We start from the raw sequence: 26,961 nt of genomic DNA on the forward strand, positions 1-26,961 counted from the left end.
TAACGCCTGGAATTTGTTGTTTTGCAGCATCGATCCGGCACAAAGATGTAGAATCAATGTAAATTATCAAAAAAATATATATTAAAAACTGAAAAATGTGGAGGTGGTGCCCATGCCTTCAAAAATATGGCGGTGGAGGGGTGGAAGTGTTTCAGAAGCGTTGAGTGTTCAGGATTCTCTACCACTTCCTCGATGGTGGTATTGAGCAGGGGGCTTGTCCCGGGGTGAGGGGCCTCACTGATGGATGCCCCCTTCTCGAGGCATCGCATCTTGAAGATGTCCTCTCCGCTGGGGAAGGTAGTGCCTTTGACCCTGGTTGGGTCCACATTCCTCTGCAGCCTCCGGTGATCCTGTCCCTTGCGGCCTCCACACCAGGCGGCGATGCTACAAGTCAGAATGCTCCGGACTTCCATCTGTGGACAATTGCCGGTCTTCAGTGAAAGGAGAAAAATTCTCAGTCTCCTGATCTTGTATCACCTTCTGTAATGAGAGAACTACGGGTGATGGTGAGAGAATGAGAGATGGTGAGTGTAGAGAATGGTCTGAAATACACTCAGACTCACACTCGAAATAAACAAGACGACAGTGACAAAATCCAAAGATTAGACCACAATCTATAGCATTAGAAATGCTAATACAGGACGAACTCTTTAATTACCGCCGGGCAATAATTGGCAGTCAGAACCTTAAAGGGAAAGTGACCGGTAACCATACTCGTAGAATATCCCAATATCTCTCCGTCTCCTCCTCTCCATCCTGTCTCCCCATTCCCTCTCCTCTTCCATCTATCAACCACACTTGCTGGCTCCCCTCGCTCCCCCTCTATCTATCTTCTTAGAGAGTTCAGGGAGTTAGGAGTGAAGCTGAAAGGCAGGACCTCCAGGGTGACAATCTTGGGATTGCTACCTGTGCCACGTGCGAGTGAAGCGAAGAATAGAATGATTATGCACATTAATACGAGGCTGAGAGCATGGTGCAGGAAGGAAGGGTTCAGGTTTTTGGATAATTGGTCTTTGTTCCAGGGACATTGGGATCTGATTCGAAGGGATGGTCTGCATCTAAACCGGAGGGGTACTAACATTCTTGCAGGAGTATTTGCCAGTGCTGCTCGGGGGGGGGGGGGGTTTAAACTAGATGTGCAGGGGGCAGGGATCCAGATCCAGTGGGTTGGTCAGAAGGAGCATGGGGTTAAATGTGTAGAAGGTTTGGGTGATCTTGAGAAGGTCATCAAAATTCAGGGTGCAATTTGCCCGATGGAAGTTCAAGGAGCTGGGATAGGTACAGTAGTCAGTGTTTTAAGCAAAGAGAGGAGGAATGGGCTAAGAATTCTATACTTGCATGCGCATAGTGTCAGAAATAAGACAGATGAGCTTGAAGCTCAGAAGAAAATGGGGAACTACGATATTCTTGCGATAACGGAGACATGGCTGCAAGGGGATCAGGCCTGGGAATTGAGTGTACCAGGGTATACGTGCTATCGTAGAGACAGAAATATGGGAAGAGGGGGTGGGGTGGCCCTGTTGGTGAGGAATGAGATTCAGTCCTTGGCAAGAGATGACTTGGGAACAGGGGAAGTAGAGTCTGTGTGGATTGAGCTGAGGAACAGTAAGGGTAAAAAGACCCTAATGGGTGTTGTGTACAGACCCCCAAACAGTAGCGTGGATATTCGGTACAAGTTGATTAGGGAGTTAACATTGGCATGTGCTAAAGGTAATGCAGTCGTTATGGGAGATTTCAACATGCAGGTGGACTGGGAGAATCAGGTCGGTGCTGGACCCCAGGATAGGGAGTTTGTGGAGTGTCTAAGGGATGTATTTTTGGAACAGCTTGTGCTTGAGCCAACCAGGAACGAGGCTATTTTGGACTTGGTGATGTGTAATGCACAGGAATTGATAAGTGATCTTGAAGTAAAGGAGCCATTAGGAAGTAGTGATCATAACATGATAAGTTTTTATCTACAATTTGAGAGGGATAAGGACAGATCAGAGATTTCAGTGTTGCAATTAAATAAAGTAGACTATGGAGCCATGAGGGAAGAGCTGGCCAAAGTTAAATGGGCGGATGCCCTGGCAGAAAGACAGTGGACCAGCAGTGGCAGATATTCTTGGGCATAATACAAAAGATGCAAAAGCAGTTCATTCCAATGAGAAGGAAGGATTCAAAGAGGGGGAAGGAGCCACAGTAGTTGACAAAGGAAGTCAGAGATTGTATAGCATTAAAGAAAAAGAAGTATGACAGGGCTAAGATGAGTGGGAATACAGATGATTGGGAAAGATTTAAGGAACAGCAGATCTTAACTAAAAAAGCAATACGGAGAGAAAAAAAATCAGGTATGAGCTCTGTCTAGCCAGGAATATAAAAGGGGATAGCAAAAGCTTTTTTAGCTATGTGAAGAGAAAGAAGATAGTTAAAACAATGTTGGCCCCTTGAAGAATGAATTGGGAGAAATTGTTTTGGGTAACAGGGAAATGGCAACAGAATTTAATGCATATTTTAGATCTGTCTTCACCAGGGAGGACACAAGCAATCTCCCAGATGTATGGATGGGCCAGGGTCATAGGATATCAGAGGAATTGAGACAGATTGACATTAGGAAAGAAACTGTGATGAGTAGACTGGTTGGACTGAAGGCTAATAAATCCCCGGGTCCAGATGGTCTGCATCCGAGGGTTCTAAAAGAGGTGGCTCAGGAAATTGCGGATGCATTGGTAATCATTTTCCAAGTTCTTTAGATTCAGGATCAGTTCCTGAAGATTGGAGAGTGGCTAATGTTGTCCCACTTTTCAAGAAGTGAGGGAAGGAGAAAACGGAGAACTATCGCCCTGTTAGCCTAACGTCAGTCGTGGGGAAGATGCTTGAGTCCATTATTAAGGACGAAATAGTGGCACATCTAGATGGCAGAAATAGGATTAGGCCGAGCCAGCATGGATTGACCAAGGGCAAATCATGCTTGACTAATCTGTTGGAGTTTTTTGAGGGTGTAACAAGGATGTTAGACGAGGGTAAGCCAGTAGATGTTGTGTACCTAGATTTTCAGAAGGCATTCGATAAGGTGCCACATAGGAGATTGGTGAGTAAAATCAGAGCTCATGGCATTGGGGGCAGGGTTTCAACATGGATAGAAAACTGGTTGGCAGATAGAAAGCAATGGGTAGCAGTGGATGGGTGTCTCTCAGACTGGCTGGAGGTGACTAGTGTGGTACACAGGGCTCTGTATTGGGACCACAGCTCTTTACGATTTATGTCAATGATTTAGATGAGGGCATTGAAAACTATATCAGCAAGTTTGCTGACGATATTAAACTGGGTGGCAGTGTGACATGCGAAGAGGACGTTAGGAGAATACAGGGAGACTTGGATAGGCTGAGTGAGTGGGCAGATACTTGGCAGATGTCATTCAATGTGAATAAATGTGAAGTTATCCACTTTGGAAGCTGGAACAAGAGGGCAGAGTATTGTCTGAACGGTGTCGAGTTAGGTAAGGGAGAAATGCAAAGAGACCTAGGAGTCCTAGTTCACCAGTCAATGAAGGTGAATGAGCAAGTGCAACAGGCAGTGAAGAGGGCAAATGGAATGTTGGCCTTTATTACAAGGGGAATTGAATACAAGAGCAAGGATGTTCTTTTGCATTTGTACTGGGCCCTGGTGAGACCACACCTGGAATATTGTGTACAGTTTTGGTCTCCAGGTTTAAGGAAGGACATTCTGGCAATTGAGGAAGTGCAGCGTAGATTCACTAGGTTGATTCCTGGGATGGCAGGGCTCTCTTACGCAGAGAGATTGGAGAGATTGGGCTTGTACACGCTGGAATTGAGGAGATTGAGAGGGGATCTGATTGAAACGTTTAAGATAATTAAAGGATTTGATAGGATTGAGGCAGGAAATATGTTCCAGATGTTGGGTGAGTCCAGTACCTGAGGGCATGGATTGAGAATAAGAGGTCAGTTATTTAAAACAGAGTTGAGGAAGAGCTTCTTCTCCCAGAGAGTTGTGGAGGTGTGGAATGCACTGCCTCGGAAGACGGTGGAGGCCAATTCTCTGGATGCTTTCAAGAAGGAGCTGGATAGATATCTGATGGATAGGAGAATCAAGGGATATGGGGACAAGGCAGGGACTGGGTATTGATCGTGAATGATCAGCCATGATCTCAGAATGGCAGTGCAGACTCGAGGGGCCGAATGGTCTACTTCTGCACCTATTGTCTATTGTCCATCACCCTCTCCACCTCCCCCAGGAAGTTTTATTTAGGCAAATTCTGAAAGCAAACTTCACAACTTCTGTAAAAAAAAAGCTAATAATTATCCTAAGTACAACTCAGTATCCACAATGGACTACCTCAAAAGCCGCACGTTGAAGGTATTTTCATGGCCTTCAGTCTCCAGACCTAACTCTCATGGAAATCTGTGGATAGACCTCAAAAGAGCAGTGCGTGCAAGACGTGCAAAGAACTTCACAAAACTAGAAGCCTTTTGCAAGGACGAATAGACGAAAATCCCCCAAATGAGAATTGAAAGACTTTTAGCTGGCTACAGAAAGGATTTGCAGGCTGTGCTACTTGCCAAAGGGGGTGTTGCTAAGTACCGACCGTGCCGGCTGCCCAAACAATTGCCTCGGAACCGTTTCTTTTTTTGTTCTATTGAAACTATGAACGATGGAAATAAAAAAAAGTAATCTTGCTAAAAATATTAAAGAACTATGTAATTTTAACTTAATGCCTTTTGGAAATCAGGTTATCTTTTACTCGCTTAGCTATTCACAGGAACAGAAAGATTGAACGTGGTGCCCAAACTTTCGCATTTCCCTGTATATAAATGAACTGGATGAAAATACAGATGGGTGTTAGTAGCGTGGCAGATGATGCAACGATAGGTGGTACTGTGGATCGTGTAGCAGACTGACAAATAATTCAGCAGGACACGGATCCGTTACAGATAACGGTTAGGGAACTGGCAGATGGAGTTTAATGCGGTCAAACGCGAAATGTCGCACATCTGTATGCCAAATGCTAAGGATAGGACACTACTGAAAGCAAGACCCAAGGCAGTGTTGATTGTCAGAGGGATTGGCTGGTTCATATGTCTTGCTCGTGGCTACACAGCTTGATGGGGTGTTTAACAAGGCAGACAGATTGTTGCCTTTATTAGCCGGGGAGTTATGTCAGCAAGTCAGGAGGTTATGCTGCAACATTATAATGCTCAGACTGGGCTGTATCAGGCAGATTGTGTAGAGTTCCGGTCACCACATTATCGGAAGGATGTCGCGGCTTTGGAGAGCCTCCAGAGAGGGTCAACAGGACGCCGCCCGGATTCGATGACGTGTGTTACAACGGGAGGTCCGGCACTTGGGTTGTTTTCCCTGGAGCGGTGGAAGCTGAGGGGAGATAGGACAGAGGTTTATAAGATTATGAGAAGCAGAGTAGACTGACAGCACCTTCTTTCCACCTAAAGTTGAAATGTCCAGTACCAGGGGGAATGTACTCGAGAAAATACTGCGAGTCTGTTCTGTGCTGAACTGCTTGCTCTGTCTTCTCTCTGTGATAATAATAATCCAATTTCCAAGTCTACAAGGCGGAATGTCCTGAACAGGCAAAGCCGAGATTATTATCCCGGTTTTCATCCGAGTTTTTCCCACAGACAGCAGAGGTCTCAGTGTGGATCCGTGCCTAACGCCACTTGTCACTGACGTCCACCCAACGACCTCCGCCCTATGTGTTCTGTGGATTGGGAATCCATATGGTTAATTCACTATGGATCCCATGCATCACAAATATGTGAATGAATCTCCCGTGAGAGGGACATTGTCAAAGACACGTCAAAAGTCAATTTTTAACGCCCTGCCGACCTATACAATCTACGAAAGATCCCTTTGTAAGTTGACATTTAACTTTGCCCTGCCCTTTAAGAATTGGCTTGGCAAAGCGCAAAACTTCACACTTACTGGGGTTAAACTGCATCTCCCTTTTCCTCACCCACAGTTACAACTGTTCGATACCCCACTGAACCCGTGGGCGATCTTCCACACAGTCCACAATATCACCAAACTTTGGGCGATTCGCAAGTCTAAAACCCACCCAGTTCCATTTTCATCCTTGTCTGTCCGATACATCAAAAATACCAGAGGTCCCGGGCAGATCACTGCGGACCACGATTAGTCGCAGACCATGAGCGAATATAAGTCCCATGCGCCATACCCTCTGACTCGTGTGGGCAGGCCAACTCAAAGTCGAAAGCTCAATATTCAAAATACATTTGTCATCAAATCTTTACTCAAATATTTACCAATCTCTGAACAATTTACAATCATTCAGACATTAGACGAACTTTGCCGAGTACAGGATTTAGGACTGTCAAAGACGACGGCTGGACAGTGGATGAGATTGAGAGAGGCGGGAGCGGGCGGTCGTGGTGGAAGGTGAGAGCGCGGGTGGCTCTCCCAGCAATGCCAGTAATGCACCTGGATGTGAGGGAATTCCGCCAGAGTAGCGAGGACGACCAGGGGAGGACTGGGTGCGGTGGGTATCAGGCCAGAATGAATCTACGGGAACACGACCCCTGTCCCATCTCTTCCTCCTGGCCAATGTACATTCATTAGAGAGCAGAGCACAGGGCTTAAATACAAGGTTGCCGTTGCGAAGGGACACACATGATTACTGAGTCCTCTCTTTCACTGGGACGGCTCACCTGCCATAGTCTAAATGTCGCGCTCCAGCCCAAAGGATTCTCAGTCCACCAGGTAGCCTGATAGGCTGCATCAGATAAGAACAGAGCAGCGGCGACTCCTTCATGATAAACCATGGATTCGGAGCGCAACTGGGTGTCTCTTCCATGTCTACAGAATATGTGTTCCGATGCTCTAACCGAGGATCCCCAATCGCTTTTGCACTCCGTTTTCAGCACCCCCTTCTGGGCCATGACAGCGGACTGGTAATTTCCTTCAGTACCTTCCTCCTGGTAATTTCCATTCCCGGCAAACCACCAAATGCATCTGGCTGGCCAATTCAGAGAAGAAGTACCATCATTACGGTGATAACCGCCAGGTGGCGCAACGAGTCCCCAGTACTTAAATAACTAATATATGCATAAAATGTACAAAGCATTTAGGTAGGTAAACAAGTGAATGAACGAATAAATTAATTCACGAATGAAAACGTAAATGAACTAACAAATAAAAAAATGAATAACGAGGTCGCTTTCATTGGTACTTGGACCGTTTAGAAATCTGATTGCAGAAGATTTTGATAACTCTTTGAGCGTGTGTCCTCAGGGTCATATATCTACTTCCGGATGGTGGTAAGGACGCGAGAAAATATCCTGAATGATAGTAATGAGACAAGAGTATATCCCGAATGGTAGTAATGGGACGAAAGAATATATCCCGGATGTTCGTATTGAGACAACAACATATCCCGAATGGTAGTAATGTGAATGGGGCATATCCTGGATGGTAACAATGAGACGACAGCATATCCCGGATGGTACTGATGGGAAGAAACCATGCTCCGGATTGTACTAATAGAAAGGGTGAATACAGTCAGAATAATCTCCGCCTTGCATGTGCGAACGTTTCCCAGCTTCTGGTGACATACCAATACTAAATCTCTTCAAGCCTTGTGGGCCGAAGGGCTTTTATTGTGTTGTAGGTTTTCTCTGCTTCTATGTTTTTATCCCCAATGGAATACAGCCGCTGACGTGACTTTCTTTTTGAATGGATAATATTGTGAGGCCAAGCAGAGATTCTCGCAGAAGAAGCTTAAACCTGCTCACCCTCACCACCATCAACCGGGTCTCGAGATCTGTCATGGAGACCAGGAAATGAGGCTCGTTCTCCAGATGTAACAGAGACAGGCGCCGCTTCTCTCGGGATCGCGTGAATGACGTTCACTTTACTCTCTCTCTTTCTCTTCATGTCGGTGGGTGAGAGAAACTCTCATTGAGATCATTATCAGATTCCACACAGCAGCAGATTGTTGCAGAACAGCACACAAAATTTGACGTAGATTTGAGCAAAGTACAGATTCTCCGTTTGGGCCTGATCCAATCAGCGCTGCCGCCTGTGACGTCAGAATCCAGATATCTGACCCACAAACAAGGAAGTGCGGCTCAGTCTCCGAGTGTAACAGAGATCGGCGCTGCCCTCTCGGGATGTCGGGACTGCCCTTCGCAGCTCTCGTTCTTTGTCTCCACATAATTGCGGGTGACCACTGGTCCACTCCAACCACTGGTGATCATATAATCTGCAGAACGACAGGTAGTTTGCTGAATGAAGCTGTGATTATGATAATCGACCTTACTGAACTAAGAACATATCCCCGGTATCTGTACAGATTGAGTTAAGTGCAGTTCACAAGTTTATCCGCGTCGGACGCTTTTCCCTCATATGATTTTTTCTTTCTCAGGTGAGACACAGCAGTTTACTGTTATCGTTGAGCGCAGCAAGATAAATGTCGCCATTGGGGGTGATGGGCTTTTTTCAGTGCGGCCGTCATCCACCGTCAGCAGTGGAAGCTGGAGTTTTGATGGGGAAACAATCGCTCAGTGGATCGGTCAGAACGGGTCAGTAAGTAATGAGTACGAATCGTGGGCAGAGTTATTTCCACAAAACGGGTCGCTTCTGCTGAAGTCGGTCAACATGTCAGATAGCGGGGAATACCGTGTGTATATGGTTCCAACGAATGGCTCCCAAACTTCAGCGACCGTCACTCTGTGTGTCATGGGTAAGTGAAACAGAATCATTCGATCTCGGACTGGAACTTACATTTTGTTCCTGTGGTGAAATAATACAATACAACCTTTACGGTGGTCGCAGATCCTGGACTACAGTGAACTCTGCCAGACCTGCTCTCGGACTGTTCAGTTCTCAGTGTTGTGCGTGGCTGTGAATCGCCGTTTCTGTTTGCATGCCGCTTGCACTTGTCCGTGCCAGATGTCAGTTCTGACTTCAAGTGCATCAAGTAGTAATTTTTGCAGAAATGTACTCTATTTTTGAAAACGGACTGTTTCTCCAGTCAGCTGGAAATGATTAGTTCTATCTCATCTACCTGAACGTTTAACCTCACACTTATTTGGGTTGAACTCCCTCTGCCACTTTTCAGCCCAGTTTTGCATCCTATCAATGTCCCGCCGTAAACTCTGACAGCCCTCCGCACTATCCACAATACCCCCAAACTTTCTGCCATCAGCAAACTTACTAAACCATCCTTCCACTTCCTCATCCAGGTCATTTATAAAAATCACCAAGAGTAAGAGTCCCGAAACAGATTCCTGAGGCACACCACTGGTCACCGACCTCCATGCAAAATTTGACCCGTCTTCAACCACTCTTTTCCCTCTGTCGGCAAGCCAGTTCTGGATCCACAAAGCAATGTCCCCTTGGATCCCATGCCTCCTTACTTTCTGAATATGTTTGCATGGGGTACCTCATCAAATGCCTTGCTGAAATCCAAATACACTACATCTACGGCTCTTACTTCATCAATGTGTTTAGTCACATCCTCAAAAAAATTCTACCAGGCTCGGACGGCACAACCTGCCCTTTACAAAGCCATGCTCACCACTCCTAATCATAGTATACCTCTCCGGCTGTTCTTAAAATCCTGCCTGTCAGGATCCTCTCTATCAAATAGTGGTCGGAAATTGTCGGAGTTTGTATCCATAAACAGAGAGATTATTTTTACTTTATTTCAGTTATCAGCATCGACATAGGTAGGAAAAGGGAGACTTAATGAAAACGGGCACTGGGAGTTAGAAAGGAAGTTGAGAAGCACGACCACAAAGGTAGTAATCTTGGTATTACTGCCTATTCCACGTGACTGTGAGTATTGGAATAGAATGATACGCAGGATAAATGTGTGGCTGAGGGATTAGAGCAGGGGGCAAGGATTCAGATTTCTGCATCATTGGGACCTCTTCTGGGGCAGGTGTGACCTGTACAAAAAGGACGGTTTGCACTTGAATCCGAGTGGGCCAAGTATCCTGGCGGGAAGGATTACGAAGGCTATTAGGGGGAGTTTAAAATAGAATTGCTTTGGCTGGGAACCAAACTGAAGTGACAGAGGAAGGGGCGGCTGGCTCACAAGCAGAGAATTGCGAAGTCACGGCGAGAGGAAGGATAGGCAGTTGACAAGAGAAGGGACGCGCTCAAACTGATAATTTGCGATGTGTGTATTTTAATGCAGGGAGTATTATGAACAAAGCGGATGAGAGAGCGTGAATCAACACGGGGCTCTGCCGTTGCGGCCAATATAGAGACATGGATGATCAGGGGCAGGAATTGTTACTTCGATTGCCAGTCTTTCGATGTTTCAGATAGGACCGTGAGTGGGGCCAAAAGAGGTGGGCGTGGCACTGATGATCAGAGATAGTGTCACGGTTGGAGAAAAGCAGGAAGTTATGAAGAGGTTGTCTACGGAGTCTCTGTGGGTGGAAGACAGGAACAGGAAAGGGTGAAAAATTCTGCTGGGTGTTTTTGTAGAACTCCAGATAGGAACAGTGACATCGAGGAGCAGATAGAAAGGCAGATTCTGGAAAGGAGTAATAATTACAGGGTCGTTGTGGTGGGGTTCATCAATTTCCCTAATATAAAATGACATTTCCCTATAATAAGGGGTTTAGATGGGGTGGAATTCGTCAGGTGTGTTCAGGAAGGTTTCCTGACACAATGTGTAGATAAGTCTGAAAGAGGAGAGACTTTACTTGATCTGGTATTGTGGAATGAACCTGGTCTGATGTCAGGTCGCTCAGTGGGAGAGCATTTTGGAGATAGTGATCACAATTCTATCCCCTCCGCCATAAAATTGGAGAGGGATAGCAATAGACAATTTGGGGCAGTGTTTAATTGGAGTAAGGGGAAACGTGAGACTGTCAGGCAGGAACTTCAAAGCATGAATTGGAATCAGATCTTCTCAGGGAAACTTACGGCAGAAAATGTGGCAAATGTTCAGGGGGTATTTGCGTGGGGTTCTGCACAGGTACAGGAACCGTGGTGTACAAGGGCTGTTGCAAATCTAGTCAGGTATAAAAGAAGAGCTGCAGAAAGGTGCAAGAATAGGTAGCGATAGAAATCTGAATGATTATAAGGCGAGCCAAAAGGAGCTTCAGAATGAAAATTGGAGAGCTGGAAGGCCTTGGTGGACAGGATTAAGGAGAACCCAAAGGCATTCTACAAGACCGTGAAGAGCAAGAGGATAAGACATGAGAGAATAGGACCAATCCAGTGCGACAGTGGAAAGGTGTGCCCTGAGCCGGTGGAGATAACAGAGATATTTGTAAAACCTCAGAGGCAGGATTTATGAATACATTAATGAAGGTAGATCTGTAGATGTAGTGTATATAGATTTCAGAAAAAACGAATTATAAGGTACCTCATGCAAGGCTTATTGAGAAAGTAAGGAGAAATGGGGTCCAAGGGAACATTACTTTGTGGATCCAGGACTGGGTTGCACACCGAGGGCAAAGAGAGCTTGTAAACGGGTTATATTCTGCATGGAGGTTGGTGACAAGTGGTGTGAATCAGTGATCATTTTTCGGGCTCTTCCTGATTTTTATAATTTTTTTATAGATGAGGATCTGGAGGGATGGGGTTGTAAAATTTCTGATGACACTCTGATGCAGTAGAACAGAGTGATCTAGGAATAATGGTGCAGAGGAGGTTTACAAGAATGTTGCCTGGATTGGGGAGCCTGGGTCTAGTACAGGCATGGGCAAACTACGGCCCGTTAATTTTTTTAATCCGGCCCGCAGAACTTGATGAAATTATTTTAATAAACCTTGTTAACGTTTTTTCCCGCAATTCTGGCGTTTTCCCAATAGATGACGCACTCTATACACATTGACCTTTGTTGAGGTGCAGCGTATTACTCCACATTTCCGCTTTACTCTTTGTTCGGCTCGACCTATTTGTGTGAACAGGCGTTCAGCGTCATGAACATCAACAAAGCCAGCCACAGATCCAAGTTAACTGACCAAACCTCAGATCCATCCTGAGAATCGCCACAACAAAACTAAATCCAGACTTTGATGCGCTGGCTAAAAAGGGAGACCAACAACACTGTTCCCACTGAAATTAAAAATAAGTTTCTTCGTTGTGTTATGTAAAAATGCATTTGAAAATATTTTTTCAATAAGCCTTACATGTTACATGTCATTTCTGTTAAGTGATGGACATGAGTAGTGCGCAGCTGCACGTACGTTCTCAAAATAAAAAAATGCACTCCAGATCAAATAACGCGCTCCGCATACTGGCGCGCTGTCAGTGTTCTGTCTTTGTGCTGGTCGTTGTTGAGTTTTGGCACAGGGGACAATTGAATAAGAAGGAGCAGGACAAGTAGAGCTGTATTTCCTACCGTTTTTGAAATAAAGACAGTCAGGAGGAGAGTGATGATGATAATATCTTGAAGGATAACAGAATTTTCAGTGCTTTAAAATAATAACTTACAATTAAAAAAGCTGTATTTTATTCATTTAATTTTCAGTGTTTTAAAAGTCATTTCAATAAATAGCTAAATACCATGGGACTTCAAAGACAGATATTTTGTTGTAATGCATTTGTTCATTTTCAATTGAAATTAAAGCACATGTTTTCTACATATCCCATGACATTTTATTTTCTGTTATGAGGTGTATTACCAAAACACTCCGTCCATCTGCTCCTGGACCGGCCCCCCTGTCAAATTTTAGAACCCTTTGTGGCCCACAAGTCAAAAAGTTTGCCCACCCCTGGTCTAGTATATTCATTATGAGAATGGGTTGAGTAAATTCGGCATTTTCTCCTTGTAGCAAAGGAGGTTGAGAGTTGACCTGACAGAGATGAACAAGTCTATGAGAACCATACACAGCACAGTACAGGCCCTTCAACCTTCCATGCTGTGCCGACCCACATAATCCTTACAAAAAAGTACTAAACCTACACCACTCCATAACCCTCCATTTTTCTCGACACCAAGTGCAGAAAATCCTTAAATACCCCGAATGTTTTAGACTCCACCACCATCCCTGGCAAATCATTCCATGCATTCACAACCCTCTGTGTAAAAAGCTTACCCCTGAAGTCTCCCCTAAACTTCCCTCCCTTAATTTTGTACATTTGCTGTTGGTGCCCTCGGAAACAGTTACTGACTATCCACCCTATCTATGCCTCTTATAATCTTGTAGACCTCTATCAAATATCGTCTCATTCTTCTCCACTCCAAAGAGAAAAGTCCCAGCTCTGCTAATAGTGTTCCATATGACTTGTTCTCCAACCATGCAAAATCCTGGTAAAGCTCATCTGCACGCTCTCCATGGCTACCACATCTTTCCTATAATGAGGTGACTGGAATTGAACACAATACTCTAAAAGCTGTCTCACCAGAGATTTGTAGAGTTGACACATGACCTCACTACTCTTGAACTCAATCCCCCAGTTAATGATGTCTAGTATCACATAGGCCTTCTTAACTATCCTATCATCCTGCGCAGTGACCTTGTGGGATGTATGGATTAGAACCCCAAGGTCCCTTTGTTCATCCTTAAGTAACTGACCATTAATCCTGTACTCAGTCTTCTGGTTTGTCATTACAAAATGCATCACCTCACACTTAAACACCATCTGCCATTTTTTCTGCCCAACTCTGCAGCCTGTCTACATCCTCTTGTAGCTTTCGACAAACTAGAGCTCCATCCACAACTCCTCGAACCTTCGTGTCACCACAAACTTACTCACCCTATCTTCCGCCTCTACATCCTGGTCATTTATAGAACATAGAACATAGTACTTGGAATAGTACTGAGCATTACAGGCCCTTAGGCCCACAATGTTTTGCCACCCCTCAAACCCTGCCGTCTATATAACCTCCCACCTTACATTCCTCCATATACCTGTCTAGTAGTCAATTTAATTTTAATTTATAAAAATCACCAATAGCAGAGTTCCCAGGACAGATCCCTTCGGCACTCCACTTGTTACCGACCTCCAGGCAAAATACTTTCCGTCCATAACTACCCTCTGCCTTCTTCCTTTGAGCCATACATTTTATCCAAACAGCCAAGACTCTACTTATCCCATTCCTCATGACTTTCTGGATGAGTCCTTCATGACGGGCTTTGACAAGGTCCATGTAGACCACGTCCAGTACCCCATCCTCAACAATTTATTTTGTTACCTCTTCAAAAAACTAAATCAGGCTCGAGAAGCACGAACTTCCGTTCACAAAGCCATTTTGACTATCCATAAGTAGACTGTACTTCTCTAAATGCTCGCAGATCCTATCCTTAAGAATCATTTCCAGTAGTTCGCATACCACTGACATGAGACCCACTGGTCTATATTTCCCAGGTCTCTCCCTATTACCTTTTTTAAACAAGAGAACTACTTTTGCCATTCTCCAGTCCTCCGGCATGTTCCTTGTAGTCACAGATGATTCAAAGATCATAGCGAATGCTCCTGCGATCTATTCTCTCAATTCCCTCAACAGCCTGGTGTGTATCAACTCCGGCCCTGGGGATTTACCAATCTTAATGTTTTTTTTTTAAGAAGATACAGCACTTCTTCTTCCTTAATCTCCACAATGTCCAGCACACAGGTCCGCTCTACTTCGACCTCATCCTGATCAAGATCCACTTGTGATTACTGAAGCAATGTATTCATTTAACTCCTCCGCTTCCAGTCACATGTTTTCCTCTTAATCCTTTAGAGGTACTGTCTTCGTTCTCGTCATCCTCCTATACTTCACATACGCATACAACAACGGGGTTTTCCTTAATCCTACATGCCAAGGCCTTCTCATGCACCCTTCCAGCTCTCCTACGTCCTTTCTTTAGCTCCTTCCTGGCTACCCTACACCTCCTACTTCCTGCTTCTTATATCGAACATATGCTTCTTATTTCCTCATGACGAGTTGCCTCACGTGTTTCGTCAGCCACGGATCCTTTTTCCTAACACTTTTTTTGCTTGCGTCAGTGGGAAAAGAAAAACCTATCCTGAACCCAGCTCAAGTGGTCCCTAAACTTCTCCCACATTACTTTAATACTTTCCCCTTTGAACATCTGTTTCCAATTTACTCTCACTAGTTCTTGACTCATCCCTTCAAAATTTGCCTTTCCCCAGGTAAGCACTTAACCATTTCGTCCGAATTTATCCTTTTGCATAGCAATGCTGAAGCTGAGGGAGTTGTGGTCACTCTCACCAAAATGATTCCCCACCAAGAGGTCTGTCACCTGACCAGGTTCATTACCCACAACTAGATCCGGTATAGCCTGTCCTCTCGTCGGCCGGTCTACATACTGTGTCAGGAATCCTTCTTGAACACACCTGACATATTCAGCCCCATCTATCCCCCTTGCTAGTCAATATGAGGGAAGTTGAAATCACCCATAACTACTACCCTGTATTATCTGATCCATTCTAAAATCTGTTATCTTATCTGCTCCTCGGTGTCCCGAGGGCTATTCGGGGGCCTTTAGACTACTCCCAGCACAGTGATTGACCCCTTCCTATTTCTGATTTCCAACCCAGACTGATTCTGTGGACGCTCCCTTTGCAGCGTCCTCACTTTCTATAGTCGTGATACTATCCCTGACCAGCAATGCCACTACCGTCCTTTTTTACTTCCCATCCTATTTCTTTTAAAACACCTGAACCCCGGAACCTGCATCATCCAATCCTGTCCGTCCTCCAACCAAGTTTCAGTAACGGCCAAAACATCGTAGTTCCACGTATTAATCCATGCTCTAAGTTCATTTGCCCTATTCCTAATACTCCTGGCATTGAATTAGACACAGTTCAACCCCTTTAACTGGCTACAATTATGATCTGTCCTCTGCTTGTCCTTCCTTATCAACTCAGAACTCTTAGCATCATGCCCTGTCCTACTTTAATCTGTGCACTCATATTCTGATTCCCACACCCATCCAAACTAGTTTAAACAACAGCTCAGCAACAGCTCTATCAAATCTGCCCGTCGAGATCTTGCCCCCCCTGGGATTCAAGTGCAACCCGTCCTTTTTGTACAGGTCACAGACGCCCGAAAAGAGGTCCCAATGATCCAGAAATCTGAAACTCTACCCCATGATCCAATCCCTCAGCCACGCATTTATCCTCCACCTCATTCTATTCCTATTCTCACTGTCGCGTGACGCAGGCAGTAATCCCGAGATTACCGATCTTTGAGGTCCTGCTTTTCAACTTCCTTCTTAGCTCCCTGTAGTCTTCTTTCAGAACCTCTTCCCTTTTCCTCCCAATGTCCTTAGTACCAATATATACCACGACCTCTAGCTGTTTTCCCTCCCACCGCAGGATATCTTGGACGCGATCAGAAACATCCCGGACCCTGGCACCTGGAAGGCAAAATACCATCCGAGTTTCTTTCCGGACTCCACAGAATCGTCTGTCTGAACCACTGACTATAGACTCCCCTATCACTACTGCCTTCCTCTTCCTTTCCCTACCCTGAGCCACAAGGCCAGAATCTGTGCCCGAAGCACGGCCACTGTCGCTTCCCCCATGTAGGTTGTCCCTCCCAACAGTACTCAAACAGGAGTATTTATTGTCAAGGGGTACAGCCACAGGTGTACTGTCTAGTACCTGACTCTTCCCCTTACCCCTCCTGACTGAAAGCCATTGATCGTGTGAATAGTCAGAGGCTTTTTTATTTTCCGGAACTGTAATCGCTAGCACGAGAGGGCCTAGGTTTAATGTACAAACAAGCTTTCAACGTTTCATCCGTTTCAACGGATGCTGCCCGACCTGCTGAGTTCATCCAGCTTGTTTGTACGTGTTGATTACACCACAGCATCTGCAGCGTACTTTCTGTTTACTAGTTTTAAGGAGTTACGTATCCCGCAACTGGGTTAGCAGACCAGCAGAAATGGAAGGATATGTTGGAGTCTGGTGGTACTGTAACTAAAGGTGTTTATTGGTAACCTAAGCAATACAGTATCAAAAATTGCAAATATACATATAAAACAGATTAGCAATAATAAAAACAGAAGAGTAGCAATAATAAGCCACAGTCATAAAAAAAGCACTATCAATGTCTCGGCGTTAATGAAATTTTACAGGAGAATATAGAGTTCAATTCAGTCCGTTCTCAGGTAGTTGGTTGTTGTGCTGTTCTAGGGAGGGAGAGGGAGAGGGAGAGGGAGAGAGAGAGAGAGAGAGAGAGAGAGAGAGAGAGAGAGAGAGAGAGAGAGAGAGAGAGAGAGAGAGAGAGAGAGAGAGAGAGAGAGAGAGAGAGAGAGAGAGAGAGAGAGAGAGAGAGAGAGAGAGAGAGAGAGAGAGAGAGAGAGAGAGAGCAAGAGATTGAGCAGCTGCACCCAGCAAACCTTCTGCTGTTTTCTGATTCCGTTGTACGGATGTGTTCATTCGGTTATGACCCCTCCGTTCTCGGCCAGACCCTTCTTCCGTGGTGGACTCGTAACTCTGGCATGAGTGGACACACACACAAGTCCCAAACGGCCCTGCCGTCACACGGTGAGTTTGTTGACCGATCTCCTGATTCGGTCCTCTAAACACTCACATTCCTGTGGGTGCACAACGCTCAGTCAGTGTCCACTGGTATGTCTCAGGGGTGTCTTCCCAGACCTGTCTTATATCCCCATGGACTGAGTATCAGCCATCCATCAACTCCACATGTCGATGTCCATTCAAACTACCCCACTCCTGCTGTCTCCTCAGGAATGTTAAAGAGTAAGGTAACGTCCTTGCAGCGAAAGGTTAACAATCAGTGGAGCCAAAATACTTAAATCAACTGTCTCTCTCTCTGTTATCTGTAGCAGATGTCTCTACCACTGTACGGCCACTGTCTTTCTCTCTCATTAGCAGCATAGTTCCCAAGAGGGGTAGGAGGGTTATCACTGAACCCCATTTCCATCAGGTCTGTTCAGCATTCATAACCTCCTCATCATTCCAGGAATTTTCACCGGGGTGAAAATTAACTAGTAAAACACACTACAGAGTCTAATATAATACAAAAGTTGTCATTAACTTAAAAGTTAACACAGAGATACTTTCAACTTAACACCTGGATAAACAATCAGCAATTACATTGTCAGTTCCACTTACATGTTGTATTTTACTATCACATTCTTGTAACAACAGACTCCAACTTAATTACCGCCTATTTTTATTCTTCATGCCAGCCAAAAATACCAAGGGGTTATGATCAGTGTAAACTATCAAAGGTCTCTGTGCCGAACAAATGCAGACCTCAAAATGCTGTAACGCCAGAATAAGTGCCAGTAATTCTTTTCTAGAGTGGAGTAATTTCTCTATTGCACATTGAACTTCTTAGAAAAATACGCCACTGAGTGTTCAATTTCATCCCCAGCTTTCTGCAATAGGACTGGCCCTGCAGCCTCATCACTTCCGTCGGTTGCTAGGGAGAGGGGTTTCGAAAAGTCAGGTGATTTTAACACAGGGTGGTAACACAATATGTTTTTCAACTTCTCAAAGGCTTCCTGGTAAGGATGCTTCTCACAAACTTTTCATTCTTCTGCAGACAACGCCGCATATGTTCTTTGAGCCCTCCCTTTAAGTAAACTTTGTAACAACACCACCCACTTATCTCTAGGTCACTTCTAGTTCGCTGCCACTTTTTCAAAATGCAAGAAGTACCGATCAATGTCCGTCTCCTCGAACAGAGGTACCAACCTAATCTCCTGACTAACGTTAAACATTTCCCCACGGTCTGCCCCGCTATCCACACGTTCCAATTTCTCCCTCTCGAACTGACGTTGTTTTTCTGCCTCCTCCACCTCCAACTTAATTCTCTCCAGCCGCAATTCAGAATTGATAGCCTTCTGTAAACCCACAGGGTCCGGACTTAACAGAAATTCGTCAAAATCTATTTCTGCTGTCTACCTCTCTGGTATTTTACAAAACCAGATTAGATTAGATTCATGAAAGTCTACACCGATTCACTCCCCCCCCCCCCCCCATTTCCTCTGTTCTTCACCACTGTCTCTCATTAGAAGCATAGTTACGAAGGGAGGTTATCTCTTGACCCCATTTCCATCAGGTCTGTTCATAACAAAGGTGCTTGGAAACAGGTACAGAGGAGATGTCAGGGGTAAGTTTTTTTACGCAGAGAGTGGTCAGTGCGTGGAATGTGCTGCAGTCACATGTGCCGATAAGACACGGCTTTTGAGAGCCTCCTGGATAGGTAGATGGAGCTTAGTAAAATAGAGGGTTATGGGTAACCAGTGGAATTTTCTAGGTTCAGGCCATATTCGGCACAGCTTTGTGGACCGAGGTTCCTGTATTGTGCTGCAGGTCTTCTGTGTTTCCATCTGGTAAGGTAGAGCCCAGTGCTGATTATGGTATCCAGATCCGTCTCCTTATCCAGTGTTGGATTTGCAATTCATGCTTTTCAGATGAACCCCAGTTTGTATTTGTTCGGCTGTGTGAGATAGAAATTTTAATTGGCTCCATTACATTGACACTGACACTGATCTTTGCATCATTTCAGTAACGATAGCTTATCCGGATGGTATTACAAACTGTTGTCAGTAATTCTCCTCGGTGCTTACCAGTGATTATGCATCGCCTTTAACATTGCCAAGCGGCCCTTTCCAGAAGTCAATTCATTTCTACTTCTTCCTTCACCAGATCCATCTATTTGCCAGCTGTATCGGTTATTTTTTGGAAGTGTGAACTTTGGAAACACCATTAAATTATATATTAAAACAACGAGGAACACAGCAAACTACTTTCTGCAATTATTTATCCAAGTCTCTCTTAAACGTAGCAACTGTGTCCTCCTCGACCACTTCCTTAGCCAGCTCATTACAGATACGTTTCTCGTTTATATCTTTCCCTCTTAACATGTATCTCTTTCCCCTAAACCTGGATACATTTTTATTTGAAGGCCGTACTATCCAGGCAACTTCCTTGGAAATCACCTTTACGCCTTTTCTATGGTGTCCACGTTCTTCCGGTAGTGAAACAACCAGAATTCAGCACCGTTCTGCAAGTGGGTTTCTGACCAGGGTCCTTTCTAGCTGCAGCATTGCATTCAGCTCCTAAACTCAATCCGACGGTTGATGAAGGACAATGCACCCTACGCCTTCTCAACCACAGAGTCAATCTGCGTAGCAGCTTTGAGTGTTCTATGGACTCGGACCCAAAGATCTATCTGATCACCCGTACTGCCAAGACTCTTGACATTCATGCTCTATTCTCTTTTTTTTCTTCTTGACTAGGCTTGCAACGGCCTTTGTGAACTACGGTTCCTGCACCGTGTATGCTTGTACTTCACACTGGTCGCGTTGAATGGAACACAATTAAGCAACCTCCAACCTTCAAATCTTTTTCCCGATCCCTGTAACGTCCATCACAAAACCTTATGTCCATCAAATTGAATACCTTATTAACATTTACTTATCATGGAATAATAAATTCTCTATGTTTCAACAGAACCTGTTTCCAATGTCATTGTTACATCTAATGCCAGCAGACTGATTGAGTACAACGACACCGTCAGACTAACCTGCTCCGCAACAGGCACGGATGTCTCTTACCTGTGGCTTGAGGAGAATAACAAGATAATTCCTGGCGGCAGGATTGATCTGAATGAAGATAACAGCACACTCACTGTTTCAGGGGTGCTACGGACCGACGGAAGTTTCTCCTGCAGAGCAAGCAACTTGATTAACGAAATCACAAGCTCTCCGTTTTCCCTTGATGTCAACTGTAAGTGTCCCGAACCTCCGGTAGTTACATATAATATCACAGTTCCTGCGAGATACGGGGTTCCGGGAGTGTTTGAATACTTAGTGAACGTTACTTGAGGTATAAAACACTGTCGACTAGCACTTGGAACAGCTGAGCGGTTAATTGAGAGACGGATCCAGGTCTATCTCGGTCGCTGGGGAATTAAAATTAAAATTTTGAATTTCAAATCCGAGTTGCATTACGGCGGCGGTTAAACTACCACTATATCGGTTCACTTCTGAAATTCAGGTGAAGGAAACGTGCAAGAGAGCCTGCTCTGTCCTGCATGGGTCTTCACACAAAACAATGTGTTTTAAACATCTCTAACGCCCACAGTTCAAAGGCAATTGTGATGTTCATTAAATCTGGATTTGACTCTGCTGAGTTTTGAGTATCACTTCAGTGCGATTCATTCATATCCAGATTATCTCTTCAAAGCTCTTATTCTGGTTTGATATTTTTTCAACTCAATGATAACTGATCTGAACTTGGTACAGTGAGGAAAAAGATGTTTCTTTCTTCGACAAATGGACCATTGAATCTCCGGCGCTATGTAAGGCCTTTTAGGGACTTTGATAATAATTCCGTAAACAGGAAGTGACAGGGCAAGCTCCGAGTGTAAAACGCTCACAGTCCTTATCAGCCCCACAACAATTCTGGCAAATATCCATAACTTGGAAGCTACAGCTTTTATATCGGGATGAAAATCACAATGTGCACTGGTGTTACAGTCACCGGTCCTCACAGATAGAGATTAAACCTAGAATATTGGAACTGAAAACGGGTCCTACACGCTGTAAACTGTAAACTGGAGTGTCCCTATAATTGCACACGTGGTCAGTGACTTGACATTATAGTGTGTGTCCACATGACATATGGCCCAAACCCTGATTACATGAGTTATTGCATCTACACTGCAAGTTGCAGAGAGACGCGGGGTAGTTTGTCTGGAGAGTTTCCCTGAACTCTTTCCCACAAAACGCACACATAGGGAAGTTGTACAAAGCGATAAACTTATGACTAGCATGCATTGTATTCAGTTTGGAGGAGGAAACGGGTTTTAGGATATGAGGTAACTGTACAATTCATAGTTTTGTAAGACGTGGATAATGTGACATGGTCCCGACTCTCAATTTTCCCGCTCATAGCTTCCAGACGGAAGCATTCGCCGGTGTGTAGGAGCGCTTTCTCTGGTGGTAGGCTGTTCTTTCTCTTACGCTGAGGAACTGTGCTGCAGTTCCTGTGTACTTTGATGCAATCTCTTTTGTCCGTTTGTTTTAGACGGACCGGATCGTCCATATATCATCACTCAACCGAACTCCTCTTTTCACGTTGCCGGAAGTACCATAAGGTTAACATGTTTCACAGTATCCCGCCCAGGAGCTGAATTGAATTGGCAACTGAACGGTGCCCACCTGCAAAGTGGGCGGAAGGTCATCCTCGACAATATCTCTGTGAGCCACACGGGAAAGTATACTTGTGAGGCCTATAACATGGTTACAAAAAGGATCAATGCCTCAACCACGCAAATCAATGTTTTCGGTAGGTAGTCCGTTCCTCCCTTGTTGGGTTCATATAATTAATGGTGTTGGTGAAAAAGGGCCCGTGTAATTCAACTAAATGCCTGAACCCAATTAGAATATCGTCTGACAATATCATTTGGCAACGGTGCATATTTATGAATAAGTGTATTGATGAAGATGTGAATCGGATTTGATTTGAATTTCGTATTGAATTGCAAGTGGTTAATTGCTGCAGTGAAGAATTCAAGGCGATACCGCAGAGGAAAGAGAATTAGACCATTTGGCCAATGGAGTCTGCTGCGCCATTTCAACATGGCTGATCCAACATTCCTCTCAGACCCACTCACAAGCCGTTTCCGCATATTCTTTCATGCCCTGATCCATCAAGAATCTATCATCCTCAGCTTTAAACTTACATAACGACATGGCCTTGACAGCTGTCTAAGGAACATAATTCCCAGATTTACCACATTCGATTGAAAGCAATGCCCTTTCGTCTCCGTTCATAAAGGAACGCCATGCTATTCAGAGGTTGATCCTTCTGGTATTAAAATCTCCCACCATAAGGAACATCCTTTCCACATCAACTTCAATAAGTCCTTTCACAATTCGAAAGTTTTCCCTGAGTTTACCGAACTTTCCTCTGAATTCCAGTGGATGATGGCCCAGAGCCATCAAACCCTCTTCTTAGGAAGCGCTGTCCAATCCTGAAATTATTTTGCTGAACCTTCTTTGAAATCCCTCCAGTTTCAATACATCCTTTCTACAATAAGGGGCACAAAACAAATCACAGTTCTCCAAGTGGGGCCTCACCACTGGTTTATGTTTCAGCGTTGTCTCTTTGCTTTTATATTCCCGTACCCTGGTAATGAATGCTTTCATTGCATGACCTCTGATACCTGGAAAGTCCATCATATCGCCAGTGAAATCCACAGTGAGGGCTTTTGCAGAATACCTATTCAACTCGTCCACCAATTCGTTGTTGCCCAATACTACCTCTCCTCGCTCGTCTTCCAGCAGTTTGATATCCACTCTCGCTTCTCTTTTTACACTCCATGTATCTGAAGAAACTTTGCATATCCTCTTTAATATGATTGGCTAGAGTGCTTTCGCATTCCATATTTACCTTTTTAATGAAATTTTAGTTGCTTTCTGCTATTTTTTAAAATCTTCCCAATCATTTAACATCCTATAAATGATTGTTCCTTTGTATACTATCCTTTTCACCTTTGTGTTAGCTTTGAATTATTTTGTTATCCATGGTTATGTCATCTTTCCTTTAGAATATTTCTTACTCATCTGCCATCACCCCTGCCAGTGTTCTTATTCAATTAAGTGGTTTTCTGATTCCTTTTAACTCATTGTAATACTGGTTCATCTGACTTCTGCTTATCCTTCTCAAATTTCAGGATGCGTTCGATTATATTTTGATCACTTCCTCCAAAGTTTTATTTTTCCTTCGGGTCCCCATTCAATTCTGGCTCACTGCATATAACACCCACCCCCGAGCAGTCGGTGTCAACAAACCCTTCCAGCAATCTGGGTCCCATCCCCCTTCAACTCCAGTTTTAACCCTATCGTGCACCAACAATAAAACTTCCCACCAAAATGTTCAACTCTCCCCAGTTTAGGAGCAAACAGCCCCTTCTCTACAGTCGCAACATCCCTGGAAGAAAACCCATGATCCTAATTCACATGGCCGTCCCTCCTCCGCCAAATCCTGAACCACGTATTAAATACGAAATCTCTCTACTTTTGGCCTCAACAGCTGGGGACACGGGTAGCTTATTTTCACATGATCCACGGGACAATTAAACTACAGGCAAATGCAATTCTGTATGAGTCTACTTTGATAGATAATGTATATTCTTACTGCAGGAAAATCCAAGCATTGAGTAACATCTTATACGGGAATAGGTTGCTCAACGTCCCCTTGGGCAACAACAGTAAAACTTTAAACTCAGTGCAGTCGTTTAGTTCAAACTAGATAGCGTCGTGATATCGAAACACATATGGATAAGAACTGGGAATGCCGACGATATTGAGATGGCAGCATACAACTATTATGTTCGTGAGGTAGATGCAACCGCGAGTAAAGCTATTTGCATTTTAATTGTATTTACAGGACCAGTGACTGGGGTTTCTGTGGTGGCCAATAATCCCACTCCCCTGGAAAAACTCGATGCCATCGCACTGAGTTGTGACGCTTCAGGCACTGTTCAGACACGGACATGGGTCAAGGATAATCAACCCATCTGGGAAAACGGCAGAATATTTACATCTACGGACAAGGCGAAACTGGCTATAATCAGTGTTACCAGAAACGACGCAGGGACGTACAAATGCATCGCCAGCAACTCTTTCAGCAGTGGCGCTGGAAAGACCTACGTGGAAGTTTACTGTAAGTACACAGTTAGTCAACCGCTGCATTTGTATCAGAAATTACATTTATCAACATATGTTCTCATTGTTTCCCTCATCAGGGAAGGTCTGAACATCCGGGATCCGCCACGGTATTACACTAATCAACGTCTATTTTTCATTTTATAAATGGACCAGAGAAGGTCAGAATTGTACCGGATCGTCCAGTTGTATTGAATATTGCTTCAAACCTGACATGAGCTTGTTTTGCTCTGTCAGTCCCCTGGGGTATATGTGCATTGTACAACGGGAACAATCTCCTGCAGACAGGTCAGGAAATCACCCTTGTGTCAGTGGGCACGGTTAACGTTGGTAGTTATACATGTCGGGTTACGTACGGCGGAACAGTTTTCTGACAAAGTGCAGTTAGCACACAAGGAGTTTGAATGTGTCTCTCATTCGTCCATGTAAACCCGATGATCAAAGATCCAAACAATTTCCCTCTCACGCTTTCCTCACGCCCTACCATCACTCCTCCTTCTAAGTGGCTTACCAAAATCAAATAATAATTGACTTAAATTGATTCAATATCAAGACCAGCGACCAGAACGTTCCGGAGCGTGGATCAATTATCATTTCTTAAATAAAGATGAGATTTCGCCGTGTAAAATACATGCTTGTTTTCTGTTTTAGCACCAAAAACAGATGACAATTGTACCCTCACCGCTGGCGTGACCGTGGGCATTGTACTTGGTTTACTTGTCATGAGCCTGTTTGGAGGATTCAGTGGATGGCTGTTCGCAAGAAAAACTGGCGGGTAAATGCATTTCTTTCCGAATCTCGTTGCTACCTTTAATGATTGTATGAGAATTTCGGCAGAAGACATTGTTGCTCGGAGCAGAGGCAATCTATGGACAGAATCAGCATTCCGCCTTCACGGCGAAGTTGTCTGTCCGAAATCTGTCTGAAAGAGCTTTGCGTTCAGCAATATGTGTGTGACCAGCATTATCTGCCAAAAAGGCCAAAGCATTTTTGCCTACTTATCCCATCTGTCGATTCAATCGAGCTGCACTGGTACAGGGCATCCGATAACTGTAGAAACCCTTCGGATTTATTTTCACCTCAGTTGCCAAAGCATCCTCGTAACTTCTTTAAGCTTTTCTAATTTATTTTCTAAGATTCTTCTTACATTCTTTATGTTCCTCCAGCACCTCATTTACTCCATGCTGCCTATATTCATTGTAGCTATCTCTCTTTTTCGTAACCAAATTTCCAATATCCCTTGAAAATCATGGCTCTCTCAAACTTTTAACCTTTCCTTTCAACCTATCAGGATCATAAAAATTCTGTACCTTCAAAATTTCACCTTTAAATGACCGCCAGTTCTCTATTACATCCCTCCTATAAAACAAATTGTCCCAATCTATCCCTTCTAAATCCTTTCGCATCTTCTCAAAGTTAGCCTTTCTCCAATCAAACATCTCAACCCTGGGTCCAGTCCCAGCCGTCTGCATAATTATATTGAAACTAATGGCATTCTGATCACTGGTCCCGAAGTGCTCCCCAATACTTACCTCCGTCACCTGACGTATATCATTCCCTAACAAAAGATGCAAAACTTCTCCTTCTCTCGTTGGTACCTCTATGTATAGCTGCAAAGAAACTATCCTGCACACATTTTACAAACTCCAAATCATCTATCCCTTTTACAGTATGGCCTTCCCAGTCTATCTGTGGAAAATTAAAATCACAGACCTGTGCTTACTACAAATAACTGCCATCTCCTTGCAAATTTGCTCCTCCAATTCTCGCTCCCCATTCGATGGTCTATAATACACCCCTATAAGTGTCACTAGACCTTTCCCATCCCTTAATTCCACCCAGATAGTCTCCCAAGATGAGCCCTCTAATCTGTTCTGCCAGAGCACCGCTGTAATATTTTCTCGGACAAGCAACGCAACACCTCCCCCTCTCGTCCCTCCGATTCTATCACACCTGAAGCAACGAAATCCAGGAATATTTAGTTGCCAATCACACCCTTCCTGCAGCCATGTTTCACTAACAACTACAACATCATACTTCCAGGTCTCAACCCATGAATCCTTCACGGCGAAATTGTCTGTCCGAAATTTGCACATTTGTCTTAAAAAGTTTTGTGTTCAGCAATATATCTGTAAACAGCATTAGCTGTCAAAAAGTCGAAAGCATTTTTGTCTACTTATCCTATCTGTTGATGATATCGAGCTGGATTGTAAAGGGCATCCGATTAATGGAAGTGTATTAAGGACTATTCAGAAATAATCAAATGGAATTATAGGAGTCATTCTCATTCGGTGCATCAGCGCCGGAAAATAAGTTCCTGACGAATCATTTTCTTGTACTTTGTTTCAGT

General features: G+C 44.3%; 1 protein-coding gene across 1 annotated transcript in view; it reads left to right on the top strand.

The window, feature by feature from the left end:
• Positions 1-628: 628 nt before the first annotated feature.
• LOC132389337 (carcinoembryonic antigen-related cell adhesion molecule 5-like) overlaps positions 629-26,961 on the top strand; it is a gene marked incomplete at its 3' end in the record, with an annotated part of 33,390 nt that continues 7,057 nt past the window's right edge. Inside the window, exons 1-7 of the mRNA XM_059961853.1 lie at positions 629-704; positions 8,396-8,713; positions 20,389-20,664; positions 22,054-22,227; positions 24,334-24,609; positions 25,263-25,386; position 26,961. The exon at position 26,961 is cut by the window's right edge and continues 64 nt beyond it. Of these exons, the coding sequence (XP_059817836.1) occupies positions 629-704; positions 8,396-8,713; positions 20,389-20,664; positions 22,054-22,227; positions 24,334-24,609; positions 25,263-25,386; position 26,961 (1,245 nt within the window). The remainder of the gene's footprint in view (positions 705-8,395; positions 8,714-20,388; positions 20,665-22,053; positions 22,228-24,333; positions 24,610-25,262; positions 25,387-26,960) is intronic.

Source organism: Hypanus sabinus, unplaced genomic scaffold, assembly GCF_030144855.1.
Source record: "Hypanus sabinus isolate sHypSab1 unplaced genomic scaffold, sHypSab1.hap1 scaffold_539, whole genome shotgun sequence".
NCBI classification, from domain to species: Eukaryota; Metazoa; Chordata; class Chondrichthyes; order Myliobatiformes; family Dasyatidae; genus Hypanus; species Hypanus sabinus.